Source organism: Hyla sarda, chromosome 4 (genome assembly GCF_029499605.1).
Source record: "Hyla sarda isolate aHylSar1 chromosome 4, aHylSar1.hap1, whole genome shotgun sequence".
Taxonomy (NCBI): Eukaryota; Metazoa; Chordata; class Amphibia; order Anura; family Hylidae; genus Hyla; species Hyla sarda.
Window position 1 is genome coordinate 363,074,131 of NC_079192.1, and position 13,643 is coordinate 363,087,773.

At 46.0% G+C, this 13,643-nt stretch overlaps 2 protein-coding genes across 4 annotated transcripts in view; one reads left to right on the forward strand and one right to left on the reverse strand.

Moving 5' to 3' along the window:
• LOC130267237 (hyaluronan mediated motility receptor-like) overlaps positions 1-8,044 on the reverse strand; it is a 63,090-nt gene extending 55,046 nt beyond the window's left edge. The window contains exons 1-3 of one of the 2 annotated variants that reach the window (XM_056516655.1): positions 7,858-8,044; positions 2,415-2,513; positions 1,059-1,141 (exon numbers count right to left, since the gene is read on the reverse strand). In XM_056516655.1, coding sequence (XP_056372630.1) covers positions 1,059-1,141; positions 2,415-2,513; positions 7,858-7,903 — 228 coding nt within the window. In that variant the 5' untranslated portion in view covers positions 7,904-8,044. The remainder of the gene's footprint in view (positions 1-1,058; positions 1,142-2,414; positions 2,514-7,857) is intronic. The other variant, XM_056516654.1, reaches the window with a different exon arrangement.
• NUDCD2 (NudC domain containing 2) overlaps positions 1-13,643 on the forward strand; it is a 61,710-nt gene that overhangs the window by 33,646 nt on the left and 14,421 nt on the right. The window contains exons 2-3 of one of the 2 annotated variants that reach the window (XM_056516657.1): positions 8,004-8,118; positions 10,790-10,838. In XM_056516657.1, the coding sequence (XP_056372632.1) occupies positions 8,004-8,118; positions 10,790-10,838 (164 nt within the window). Of the gene's footprint in view, positions 1-8,003; positions 8,119-8,263; positions 8,661-10,789; positions 10,839-13,643 lie in introns of those variants that run through there. The other variant, XM_056516656.1, reaches the window with a different exon arrangement.

Consider the following 13,643-nt stretch of genomic DNA (forward strand, 5'->3'; position numbering starts at 1 on the left):
GATGCTGTATAAGTAAAGTAATACCATCTTGGCCAGTGTAAGAAAGCATTTCTGTTGCCGTCATTAGCAAAAACTATAATGTGTGTGTGTGTGTGTGTGTGTGTGTGTGTGTGTGTGTCCCTGTCGCCATTGCCTGTGTGCCTCTGTAAAGAGACCAAATACAGGAAGTGTGCAAGGACAGACGGGGCCCTCCCGACTCACATAGAAGGATGATTGACAAGCCAGGAGCCTGCATGGAGCCCCACTTGTCCTGTCATTGGTCTCCCAGACACACAGGCAATAGCTGCATGGACAGCATTTGTTTTACCCAAAATACAATTTTTTTTTTTTAACCTATGTATATTACAAATAGACATATAATGGCATATAATCTACATTATATTAAGTTTTTGCCGACAGGTTCACATCAAAGTAGATTCATAAGATTAACTTTAAAGTTAAATGGGTTGTATATTAATACCACTGATAGCCAATACAAAGCTGCTTAGACTATGAACTGTATTAACCCAATAAAACCTGACACTTCAAAATTGCCCAAAGGCAACTTCTAAAGTTAAGAAAGTGGGAGAAAACGTAGTGTGAACCCACCCTTAGTCAGTTTCATACGGGAGCGCATACGGCAGGGGGGAGCTAAAACCTCGCGCTCCCGTATGTCACCGTATGCGCTCCCGTATGTCATTCATTTCAATGAGCCGGCCGGAGTGAAACGTTCGGTCGGCTCATTTTTGCGCCGTATGCGCTTTTAAAAGCGCATACGGCGCAAAAATGAGCCGACCGAACGTTTCACTCTGGCCGGCTCATTGAAATGAATGACATACGGGAGCGCGAGGTTTTAGCTCCCCCTGCCGTATGCGCTCCCGTATGGGAGAAAACGTAGTGTGAACCCAGCCTAAGACATCTGGTTTTGTTATTCGTTTTATTAGGTAAAGAGGTTGCAGGTACACTCAAAAAGCTCACTTAGCACTTAAGTGCAAGCCTTTTACTCCAAAAGTTTCACCCCACTGCTTGGGGGTGGCTGGGGGGTCACCGCTCTAGGCTGGAGTATATTCTTCACTTACTGTTGATCCAAGAGAAGAATGCTTGCGAAGCCGAGCAGGGGAGGAAGGTTCCTCATCTCGATCCACACTGCAACTTTCTGACTCTAAATGGTAAAATAGTTTAAGACCTTTATATAATTTTACTGTATATAACATTGCAAGCAGTCCTACATTAATATATTCACCAGAAGCCATCTCACATTTGATTCTTTAACCCCTTAAGGACATAGCGTTTTTCCGTTCCTGCACTTTTGTTTTTCCCCTCCTTACCTTTTAAAAATACCCCTTTCATTTTTGCACCTAAAAAAAAAAAACCATGATGGCTTATTTTTGGCGCCACCAATTCTACTTTGTAACGACACCAGCAATTTTACCCAAAAATTTACGGCGAAACCCCCCCCCCCCAAAAAAAATAGATAAATAAATAATCATTGTGGGACAAAATTGAAGAAAAAAAAAACCATTTTGTAATTTTTGGGGGCTTCCATCCATACGATTAAAAGGGTACCATAATTATGTAGGTTAGATTTGGTCTTCTGGAGAAAAATCATAACTACATGCTCGAACTATAACTTTTTCTACATACGAGGATGTATGAGGGCTCATTTTTTGCATCGTGATATGAAGTTTTTACCAGTACCATTTTTTGTTTTAATTGGACTTTGATTGCTTTTTATTCATTTTTATGGTATAAAATGACCAAAAAGTACGCTATTTTGGACTTTTGAATTTTTTTAATGTGTACGCCATTGACCATGCAGTTTAATTAACAATATATTTTTATAGTTCAAACATTTACACATGCGGTGATAATCACATTTTAAGCATTGATCAGCGTTATCTCCACTTGAATGCTCTTGCCTGGATCTCAGGCACGGAGCAGTCATTTGGCGATAGGATGCCGAGGAGGCAGGTAAGTGACCCTCCTCGGGCGTCCTAGCTGATCGGGACACCACAGTGGTCCCAATCAGCCCAACTGTGCTGCTGGGAAGCTTTCACTTTCAACGTGGTGATCAACTCTGATCGCCGGATCTAAAGATTTAATGCCGGACATCTGCCGGATAGGCAATGCCCAGCATTAGCCACGGGTCCTGGCTGCTATCAGCTCCTGAGCTCGCTTCATAACCCTGCCTTGCTGCAGCACCGCTTATAAATGTCATTCTGCAGCAAGGGGTTAAATACCACTTTTTAAGTTTGTATACAACTATGAATATAAAAGCTTTGTAAATACATTGCTTTGGTCCCAGTTAGATCTTTTAGTGGTATTTACAATTCCACTGGTTAGTAGAAACAACCAAACTTGCTGACAGCCCAATCCAAGTTAACACTGTCTCCCACATTGTCACGTGACTCCCTTAATGTGTGCGATATACATACCCTTCTTAGATCTAAACCTGTGAGATTTCTCAAATGAAACTGGTCCTTTAAGGCCATCTGAAATCTTTACATCATAGGATCCTGGAGCTGGAGCACAGCCTGAAAAAGATCACAGATTAGTTGTGTTTTCTGTAACTCAAAGTGGTTTGTATTATAGAACCAAAAAAATGACCAACGGGCCAATGAATAGCAAAATGAGCTGCGTATTTTGCTACCAATTGACTTAAATAGTTAGGAAAACAGCAGCAAATGCGGCATGTGTGACCCTAAGGGTCTATTCAGATGGCAGAATTTCCGCACCAATTTCACTTCCTTGGGTGGCTTCTGCGGAGATTCAGGAGAGTGAATGGGAGTGCAGAATCCCATAAGTCTATTGTGCTTTCATTTGAGGAGGAATTCCACAAACAGAAATTCTGCCATGTGAGTAGACCCTAACTAGGTTCACATTACGGAATTTCCGCCTGCAATTCAGCTTTGAAATTGCAGGCAGAAATTCTGCTTACTAAAATGTATAGTGAATGGGTTTCTGTTCCCAAATTCACACTTCGGAATTTGTGAAGCAGAATATGTGAACGGAAAATCAGCTTTAAAACTTCCACCTGAAGAATGGCAGTCTATTGGAGTCTGCAGTGTCCGCTCAGTCAGCGCACTCTGAATTTCTGGGCGGGAATTTTCTGCCCGGAGATTCCACAGTGTGAACCTAGCCTAAGGCTGAGTTCACACTGTGGAATCTCTGGACAGAATTTCTAGGACTGCGTGGACTGCATTGCCATCCCCATAGATGTCAATGCATTTCTGAACAGATCTCCCAAAAGATTCACCCAGAAATGCATTGCACGTGGTCCTAATGCCGCCAGCCAGATCTCCAGCAGAAATTCTGCCCAGATATTCCACAGTATGAAGTGAACCTAGCCAAAGACTACAATGCGGCACCCGTTATTCAGTGCATGGAGCGAACTCTGCTCCGTGCCCGATGACTGGTGATGCCGGGGATTTGCCATAGAATGTGTTAGCTGACTCAGCACTTCAGTGCTTGAGCATAACATCTCAATTGGCTGACACACACCGGCCCCCTACCCTTTGTTACTGCAGGGGGGGGGGGGGGGGCGTGCATGTCACATGACATTTATCCTCAAACACAGTTGACTGCAGTGCAACTTTGGCTACCACAGCAAGGGGATGTCTCCTGCTTTCATAGCGAAAGTTTCATGAGGGATCGCGCTTGCGGGGGACAAGATGACAGCACTGCGCCCGCAGCTCACTGTGTACTCAATCCCCAATTATAAGTATCAGCGCTGCGGCTGACCTAACATATTTCCTGCTACGGGGACACATCAGTGTATCAGCGCTGCTGCTGACATTTAACTCATTCCCCCAATAGGGATCGCGCACCTGCGGGGAGAATCATGATAGTGCTGCAACTGACATGTTACCAATTCCCCCACCATGGGGACACAGTGCCCGCATGGGAATCCTGATAGCCAATTCCTCGATGGGCACCTGGTCCCCATGGCGGGGAATGGGTTAAGTGTCAGCCACAAGCTGATACACCGATATCCCCCACAGGCACTGTGTCCCCATTGCAGGAAATATGTTACGTCAGCCGTGAAGCTTCGGCTATCACAGCAGGAGCCGTGCTGTGGTAGCCGAAGTCGCTGCAGTCAACGGTGTTTGAGGATAAATATATATGTCACGTGACACGCGCGTGGAAATGTGTCCCCGCTGCTGGCTCTCTCCATCCCGATCCCCGCAGTGAGGATGTAGGAATGTGTGTCCCCTAGTGCAGAGGCAGGGGAGACTGCTATCCATCACCGCTCTCCCCTGCCTCTGATTACTGCTTCTTCAAATTAGTGTATCCGTGCTTCACTGCGCCCCCCTAGTGCAGAGGCAGGGGAGAGCACGATCATCGCTCTCCCCTGCCTCAAGGATGTAGAAAATCTGTGGGGAAACAGTGAGGCACGGGTACACTGATTTGAAGAAGTGGTAATCAGAGGCAGGAGTTGGATAGCGTCTCCCCTGCCGCTGCACCCCAAGGCACACATTTCTACATCACTGCCGCAGGGATGGGGGATGGAGAGAGCCAGCAGCGGGGACACATTTCTACATCCCCCAGGCTGATGAGAGCCGGGAGGATTGGGTTCACAGTTTTACAGCAGCGGTGAGAGCGAGCTACAGCAGCGGGGACAGTTTTCAACATCCTTGTTCTCCGCTTCTCTAACCTGATCGCTCCACTCTTAGGCTGGGTTCACACCACGTTTTCTTAAATACGGTTCCCGTATACGGTTTGGAGGAGGGGGGCTGGGCTTAATCGCGGCGCCCGCACTCAGCCGTATACGGGAACCGTATTTAATGCAAGTCTATAAGCCGACCGGAGTGAACCGCAGCCTCCGGACGGCTTCGTTTTCGGCCGCATGCGGTTTCCCGACCGCAGGCAAAAACGTGGTCGACTAAATATTGAGCTGAACGAGGCTGAGCGAGGCTGCACCCCCCCCCCCCCAAACCACCAATAGTATGGGGCGGGTGTGCGCATCTCAGACAATCACAGTGGCTTTGCTGAATCAGCATTTATCATCAGCTACTTGGACACATTCCTCTACAGGGAACAGTTTTCTTCACTACACTGTCCCAGAGATCACAGTGGAGTAACTCTAACTCCTTAAAGGGGTACTCCGGTGAAAACCTCTCTTCTTTTAAATCAACTGGGGCAGAAAGTTAAACATATTTGTAAATTACTTCTATTAAAAAATCTTAATCCTTCCAGTACTTATTATCTGCTGAATGCTACAAAGGAAATTCCTTTCTTTAGGAACACTGATGACATCACGAGCACAGTGCTCTCGGCTGACATCGCTGTCCATTTTAGCAACCATGCATAGCAGATGTATGCTAAGGGCAGCATGGGGGCTCATTGGTTAGCACTGCTGCCTTGCAGTGCTGGGGACTTGGGTTCAAATCCCACTAAGGGCCACAATAAATAAAGCGTTATTATAATAACGTCAGCAGAGAGAACTATGCTCGTGATGTCATCAGAGAGCATTCCAAAAAGAAAAGAATTTCCTCTGTAGTATTCAGCAGCTAATAAGTACAGGAAGGATTAAGATTTTAATAGAAGTAATTCACAAATATGTTTAACTTTCTGCCACCAGTTGATTTAAAAGAAAAAAGGTTTTCATCGGAGTACCCCTTTAAGGCCCAAATGGGCTGAGTCCTTAAGGGGTTAAAAACTGCACCCCTCAAATTATACAAAACGACATTCAGAAAGTTTGTTAACCCTTTAGGTGTTTCACAGGAATAGCAGCAAAGTGAAGGAGAAAATTCAAAATCTCAATTTTTACACTAGCATGTTCTTGTACACCCAGTTTTTGAATATTTTTACAATGTACATTCACTTGGGGGGGGGGGGCAAACCTCCAACTGTTGCAAAATTACAGCTCTCAGCATACCCTTTGGCTGTCAGTGCATGCTGGGAGTTGCAATTTGCAACAGCTGGAGGCACAGTGGTTGTGAAACACAGTTAGGTAACAAACTCCGTGTTTCGCAACCAGTGAGACTACAGCTGTTGCAAAACTACAACTCAGCATGCACTGACAGCCGAAGGGCCTGCTGTGAGTTGTAGTTATGCAACAGCTGGAGGAACACTTATATAGAAAAAAAAAGTGCCTCCAGCTGTTGCATAACCATAACTCGCAGCATGTACAGACAGCCAAAGGGCATGCTGGGAGTTGTAGCTGTGCGTCAAGCTGTTGCAAAACTAAAACTCCCAGCATGCCATTTGGCTGTGCATGCTAGGAGTTGTTGCTTAGCAACAGGAGACAGCAAACAGGCCTCACCTCCTGCTGTATTCCATCACCTCCGCTGCAGTCCTGATCCTGCCACATGCCTGAGGGGACCCCCACTGACCTCTGCCGAAGTAAGGCCCCGATCACCGCACAGCAGGACAGTGATAGGTCAGGCGTTCTGTCCTTGCCACCTCACTCCTGCTCGTAAAGGGTGATAGGTGCTGTCTCGGACACCACCCATCACCTTTTTATCTGGATCACCGGAGACCCGATTGACCTGGAATCACTGGTGTGAATTGACCGGCAGTTTGCGACGATTGCCAACATATATGGGGGGGGGATAATGATTTCAGAAGGCATCGTATCCCATCCCGGTCGCCCTCCCCCAGCGAGCAGCAGGGGACCAGAATTTCCACAGGCGTACCTGTACGTCCTTGGTACTTAAAGGAGAACTCCAGAACATAAAAATTGTCTCCCATAGTGCCGGCAGTAAAAAATAAGATGTACATACCTTCCTCCGCTCCCCCGGGGCCTTCGGTAACCAGCTCCGGCCTCCGCCGTGATCCACTTCCTGGTTGCTGGTGGTCGGAGAGTCTTACTGCACTCAGCCAATCACCAGCCGCAGTGAAGTCCCGACTCAGCAGGCGATAGGCTGAGCGGCAGTGCGACATTTTCGGCCCCGACCACAGGTGCCGGTGTAGTGAAGAATTTTGTGTCCTGAAGCGTTTTCACACTGCTGCTCAGCCTATCACCGGCCGAGTCTGACTTCGCTGTAGCCGGTGATTGGCTGAGCGCAGTATGATTCATCCGACCACCGGCAACCAGGAAGTGGATCACGGCGGAGACCGGAGCCAGTTACCCGAGGCCCCGGAGGAAGGTATGTACATCTTTATTTATTTTATTTTTTACTGCCGGCAGTATGGGGGACAATTTTTATATTCCGGAGTTCTCCTTTAAAGGGTAGCTCCCACCATCCTATTTTTTTTTCTAGCCCGTTTCCCCCCCGGAAATACCCCTTTCCCTCATTACACTTGCAGTTACTGCAGAGTCCGGCAGCGGGCGTGCAGGGACAGCGGCGGCAACGAGGCGGCGGCGATGTGCGGGAGGAGTGGCCTCCCAGCCAGTGGCCGGGGAGCCAATGCACTCGCTTCCGCCTGTCTGATTGACAGGCAGGGAGCGAGTGCAGCCTAACTGAAAAATGACTGATTGCCACTCCAAAATCAGACCTTTTTCAGTGGCCGGTTTTTTAATGTAAATGTAACCTTTTTAATGAAAAAAAAATAATAATAAAAGTATATTAGAGATATGTTGTACTATAACATATCAAAAAATAAAGTTGGTGACTGCCCATTTAAGGGGTTAAAGAGACCTGTGATTGGTGCTATTGCTCTCCACTCCTTCTACACAGGTTTTGATAAACCTCCCCCATACTGTGTCCTGATTCACCCCTATGTACAGCGCTGCAGAATAGGTTGGTGCTTTGTAAAAGAATATAAATAGTAATGTACCATAGGGGACCACACAGATGTCAGCTTCACAACAGAAATGTCCTGCCCCAATAATAGATTACAGACTAAGTGACATAACTGTCCCAGGACCGATGTAATCATAATTCAACCCATGTACACACCTAAAGGAAAAACCGCACATGCGCTAATACATACCAACAAGCTCGTTAAACCGCTTTAGAGGCGCCTTAGGAAAAGACATCCTAGTAGACTCCCGTACCGGCTCCTGGTCACTCACCACCACCGGTTACTGACTACACACAAACCTCCGCTCTAAACTCCGATCTCTGCTTTAAAAACAGCGCATCCCAGCGGCCGACCAATAGCAGAGCTACTCCCGTCCAGCAACGGGCGCCTCAGCCAATCAGCGATCAACACCAGCCGTCCAATCACACGATAGAACAGCTATTTCAGCCGGTAGGTGGAGCCTAAAACGCCTGAAAGGGAATGGTAGGAAGTGAAATCCCGTAGCAGGGACTTTGTACGTCTGTAAACGCGGCCTCCTATTGGTTAAAATAATGATGGACATCCTGAAAAGCCAATAGGAGCCACTGTAAGAGAAAACGGTTCATATCGTTATACCAAAAGTCGTTTATCTTTTCCAAAACACTATTTTTACCTAAACTTATAATCGGAATTTTAAAAATAATGCGTATTTTTTATTGAAGGACGGAATTTGAGCTGTGATAGATGCTGTAGTACTGCGCATGCGTGCAGTGCCTCGGCGTCTTTACATTTATTTTCAGTATCTGGACGCTGCATTACATGTAATGTCGGTGAATTTCGATGAGAAGAGCGGGGTGGTGCCATGCAAGACTCCCTGGGGCTGCTGGTACCAGACCATGGAAGAAGTGTTTATAGAAGTCCAGGTGCCCCCTGGTACCCAGAGCCGAGATATACGCTGTAAACTGGGCATCAGGGACATAGCATTGACTGTGCGGGACACACACATCATACAGGTGCATGGGATCATTACTTATATGGGGGCAACCATATGGTAAAGATGTATCAACACCTGTGCAGTTGCCCATAGCAACTAGATCACATCTTTCATCTTTCAGTTTTTTTCTTCATAAAGTAACTGGTTGCTATGGGCAACGGCACCCCTTTTTGTTTTTTTTTAAATATCAGTGTTACTCCAATTATTGAAAAACTACAACTCCCAGCATGCCCGGACAGCCTTTGGCTGTCCGGGCATGATGGGAGTTGTAGTTTTGCAACAGTTGGAGGCGCACTGGTTGGGAAACGCTGGTATACCAGATTATGTGATCTTCGGGGGCTGTAGAACCCAATTGCTTGTTGTGAGGTCCACACTGCGTTAGGGCTTCCTTCAGGTGTATCCTGCAGAAAACGGGACGATGACTTATACTGTAACGTTTCCATGGAGCCCAGTTACTGTCCAGGCTTGAACGGTGACACATTCCATGGAAATGAATGGTGTCCTCTGATACGCCTCAGCATTGCGTTTTCGGCAGGATGCCGACAGATTCGTTTGACGTTAGCCCTAGCACAGTGAACCTAGCCTTAGCCCTGTTCATATAGTGGACATTCTATAGGCAGCAGAACATGCCGGCAGTGGGACTGCTCGAAAATGGGCTGTCTCCATAGATGCAATCCATTTCTGAGCAGATTCCGCAGAAACAACTGACATGTTCATTTTGTGGGAATTTGAATTTCCGCGGCAAATGTTTCCACTGTGGAGATATTGCCATGTTCACGGTGCATTACAATCCCATTGAAAACAATGAAGCTGCAACAAGATTTCTGGGGTGGGGGGGGGGGGGGGGGGGAATCTTTCCGCCAAATTCCATTCGAAAAATGATGCTGTGTGGATGGAACACTACGTGCAGATACAGAGGGAGCATCGGGGCCGCGCTCCCTGAGCTAGGCCGAGAGCGGCCACGATGTGTGGCATACACTGCACATGCATGCATGTGCACGTAGTGGATTGCTCACAAGAGACTTGGGCACAGTTGAAAGCACACTAGGGACAGGCAGTAGTGCATTCGCAGTGTCAGATACACTGCGGATGTGGTACATGTGACCCTACCCCAACACAGACGTTCTTTTACTGTTTCCTAGTGCAGTTTTGAATATGAAAGCTTAATTTTGAATGAACGAAGATGAGGACACTTTCTGTGACTGTTTTAATCATTATAATAATCATTCTAACATACTTATCGCGCTAATAGTGCTATTTTTTATGTAGCTATACTTACATAGTCCCGTCTTCTCTGACTGTAATCATGCCCACTCAGCGTGATTGTCAGCCCAGACACAGCCTGCACCATCGCTCTGCTCTGTCTGCTTCAGGAGCAGAGCAGTAATGCGGGCTGTCAATCACGCTGAAGGGGGGTGATTATAGTCAGAGAAGACAGGACCAGGTAAGTATAGCTCCTTGCCCAAGAGACTACTTTCGGGGCAACTGGGGGGAACTTTCTAACTTTTATATCCTTACCATCATTGCAGGGAGGAATGTGCCCCGGTAATGGTGAGGAAGATGATTTTGGCACATATAATGCTTTGCCACACTTTATATAAAGTCAAATCTCAAGGCATGTTCCCTTTAAGTTTCAGGGATCCATGATGATATCAGTTTGTGTCAGTAAAGAACAATCGGAGACTCGGCTGTAATGCAGACACAAAAATGTGCACATATTACACTTGTGTGAAGCTAAACCTAGACAGTTTAATGCGTCACTGTCATTTGAATGAACTTATGACATGTTGTCCAGACCAATCAAAAGTTTAGATCACACCAGGTCTTACTCTTGACACATTTTGGGATTGCAAATTACAAGTGACATGCACAGCAGCGCACACCTGACTCCCCAGATGTCACTTAAACCCATGTCTCTTGAATGAAAAGTCAGACGGAGTGGGCAGCTAGGGAGTGAAGTGCGGTGCTTTTGTACTACTCGAGCGTGAGACCTGGAACAATCTAAACTTATCACTTGTCTGTGCAAAATGTCAAATGTTTATTTTTATTCCAATTACAGGGACTTGTTAAATGTGAAACCTTATTTTTTTTTTTTGTTTAACTATAAAGCTAGTGCCTTATTTATTAATGAAATCCTGTATTCTTTAGGGACGGTTATACGATGCTACGATCAGTGATGAAAGCACTTGGACATTAGGTGAGATTTATGTGGACAGAAAGTTACACAGATTTGTAAATTACTTTTATTTTAAAATCTTAATCCTTGCAGTACTTAACCGCTGCTTTTGCTCCAGAGGAAGTTCTTTTCTTTTTTAATTTCTTTTCTGTGTGACCACAGTACTCTCTGCTGACACCCCTGTTCGTTTCAGGAACTGTCCAGAGTAGGATAGCTTTGCTATGGGAATTTGCTCCTGCTCTGGACATTCCCTGACATGGACAGAGGTGCCAGCAGAGAGCACTGTGGTCAGACAGAAAAGAAATTAAAAAAGAAAAGAATTTCCTGTGGAGCGGACAGCAGCTTATAAGTACTGGAAGGATTAAGATTTTTAAATAGAAGTAATTTACAAACCTGTTTACAAACCTCTTTCTGGCACCGGATTACCCCTTTAATGAGTTCTGTGTATACATTGATCTAGAAGGCAAGGATGGTAATACATTTCCCTGCCTTTTCTCTGGAGAGCCCAACTTTTACTGATACCTAAACCAGGTGGGACCAAAACAATGAAAAAGGTGCCAAACTTTCTAGTATAGTTTTTCCTTGTTGGTTTTGCTCCTGGATTTGGTTAAAATACTATCCAAAATACTATGGTTAAAGGGGTACTCCACCCCTAGACATCTTATCTACAGCTGTCACGCCCCCTCCCATAGACTTGCATTGAGGGGGCGGGTGTGACGTCACACGGGGGAAGAGTCGTGACGTCAAGATCTTCCGTCCTCGTGGTCGGGATTGTATTAGCCTGAGGGCCTCCAGTGGTTCCGGAAGCTGTTACAGGTGGGTGCCACATGGTAGAATGCGGGGGTCCCCAGCGTTGGGACCCCCACGATCATACATCTTATCCCCTATCCTTTGGAGGGTGGGTAAAGTACCCCTTTAATACTATATATCACTATTACTGATCCTAAGAGTACAAGCACATGGAAAACATTGTACAAATGACAGAGTACGTAGATGCTTCCCATGGGTGGCAAGAATTTGAGCGGCGCTGAACAGGATTAGGAGAATGACATAGAGCTTAAAAAAGGACTTCTTTATAGCGCCATCTACCTGAGTTGGCTGAGGGGCATCCCTTGTGGACAGTAAGCCTGCTGTCCTGAGGGCACAGTTCCTAGAAAAGGGCTATCCGAGGGCTATTTTGTCTGTACATATAAAAAGGTGATAGCTATCACGCCCCCTCCCGTAGGCTTGCATTGCGGGGCGGAGCGTGACGTCACACGCCGGCGCAGGTGTGACATCACATGCCGCCCTCCCTGTAGTCGCCGGTAATCAGTCCCGGAGTGAACACGCTCCGGGGACTGATTACAAACGGGGTGCCGCGTGCATGATCCCGGGGGTCCCCAGCAGCGGGACTCCCACGATCAGGCATCTTATCCCCTATCCTTTGGATAGGGGATAAGATGTTTAAGCACCGGAGAACCCCTTTAAGATTAGTTATATTAGAGTTTGTTCCAGAGGATAGCTGTAATAGATATCAGCGACTGATCCACAAATTAGCTGCACTCACTCCGTTGGGTTTGAATGAAACAATAGAAAATGTTCATTGAATTTGTATATGAATAGGTCACTGCGTTTCCTTACGCTTTTGTATACCCCTTTTTTTTATCATTTTGTTTAATTGTATAATATATGCACAAAAAGGAGAAGAAAGGAAAGAAAAGATAATTTTTTTTCTTCTTTTTCAATGTAATATTTGTATATAAACAAAAACCTGAAGGTAATGTTTTTAGTTGTTGTTAGCATTGATTCTGAGTATTGTAGGTCTGTTAGTGGATATATTGTGCTTTTTAAGTGTTAATCTTTTATTGTATGTGATTGGTTAAATTGTGCCTGTAAGGGTTAACCCCTCAGTATAAATTCTGGGAGTTTCTCATTGTTAGCCATGCCGGAGGAAGCTGCATTACAAGTAGGGAAATGCATTGCATTATCCAAATAAAGAAGTCCTTTTCTAGCTCTATGTCGTTCTCCTGATCCAGTTCAGCGCCGCTCAAATTCCTGCCACCCATTGGAAGCATCTACGTACTCTAATACTAGGAAGGCTGCAGATGGGTCTACACTACACGTTCAACATTGTTGTGTACACAATAATATTTGGGAAGAGGCTCCTTACCCCCGCCCTAACCATTCCTTGAGTCACTTTGTTCTTGTTTACTGTGCAAATGGTAAATCTGCACACTTTTGCACCCTACAGACATACCACTTGAAATTTGCAAGAGAAAATTCTGAGCTGGATGTGCTTGCAGCAGGCTGATGCTCTGTTCACATGTTGGTTGGTTGGTGCCATGGTGCTCTAAAGCCACAGGTTGCAATTGAGCGGTCATTCCCCAGAATCTCCCTGCCCTACATCCCTTTGCTAGACAATCACCAGTCACGTTCTTTACATTCCCACCCCGCTATGGTTCCTATGATTTTGCAGTGCTTTACCATAGAGAGCTTCTTTTACCTGCCACTTCCTCACAGATAACATTTTAAGGAAACCCTTTATTTCAACCCAGCTTAGAGGACCCAATGTTTAGTTGCTGGATAATCGTAAACCGTTTTCACAGTTGTTATAAATAGGGCTGGGCAGTATATCGGTTCATACCGAATACTGAAATTTTTGGGCTGCGCGATATGAATTTTTCCCATATCACAATACCGGTTGGGCCCCTCTGGAGTGAATTATCAGCACAGCGCTGTCCCCACATCGGGGAACTAATCCTATGTGCCCCGCGAGCACTGTTCTGCTCCCACCACCAAATCATGTTACCCGCCAGCGCTGTTCTGCTCCCCCCCCAAATCATGTTA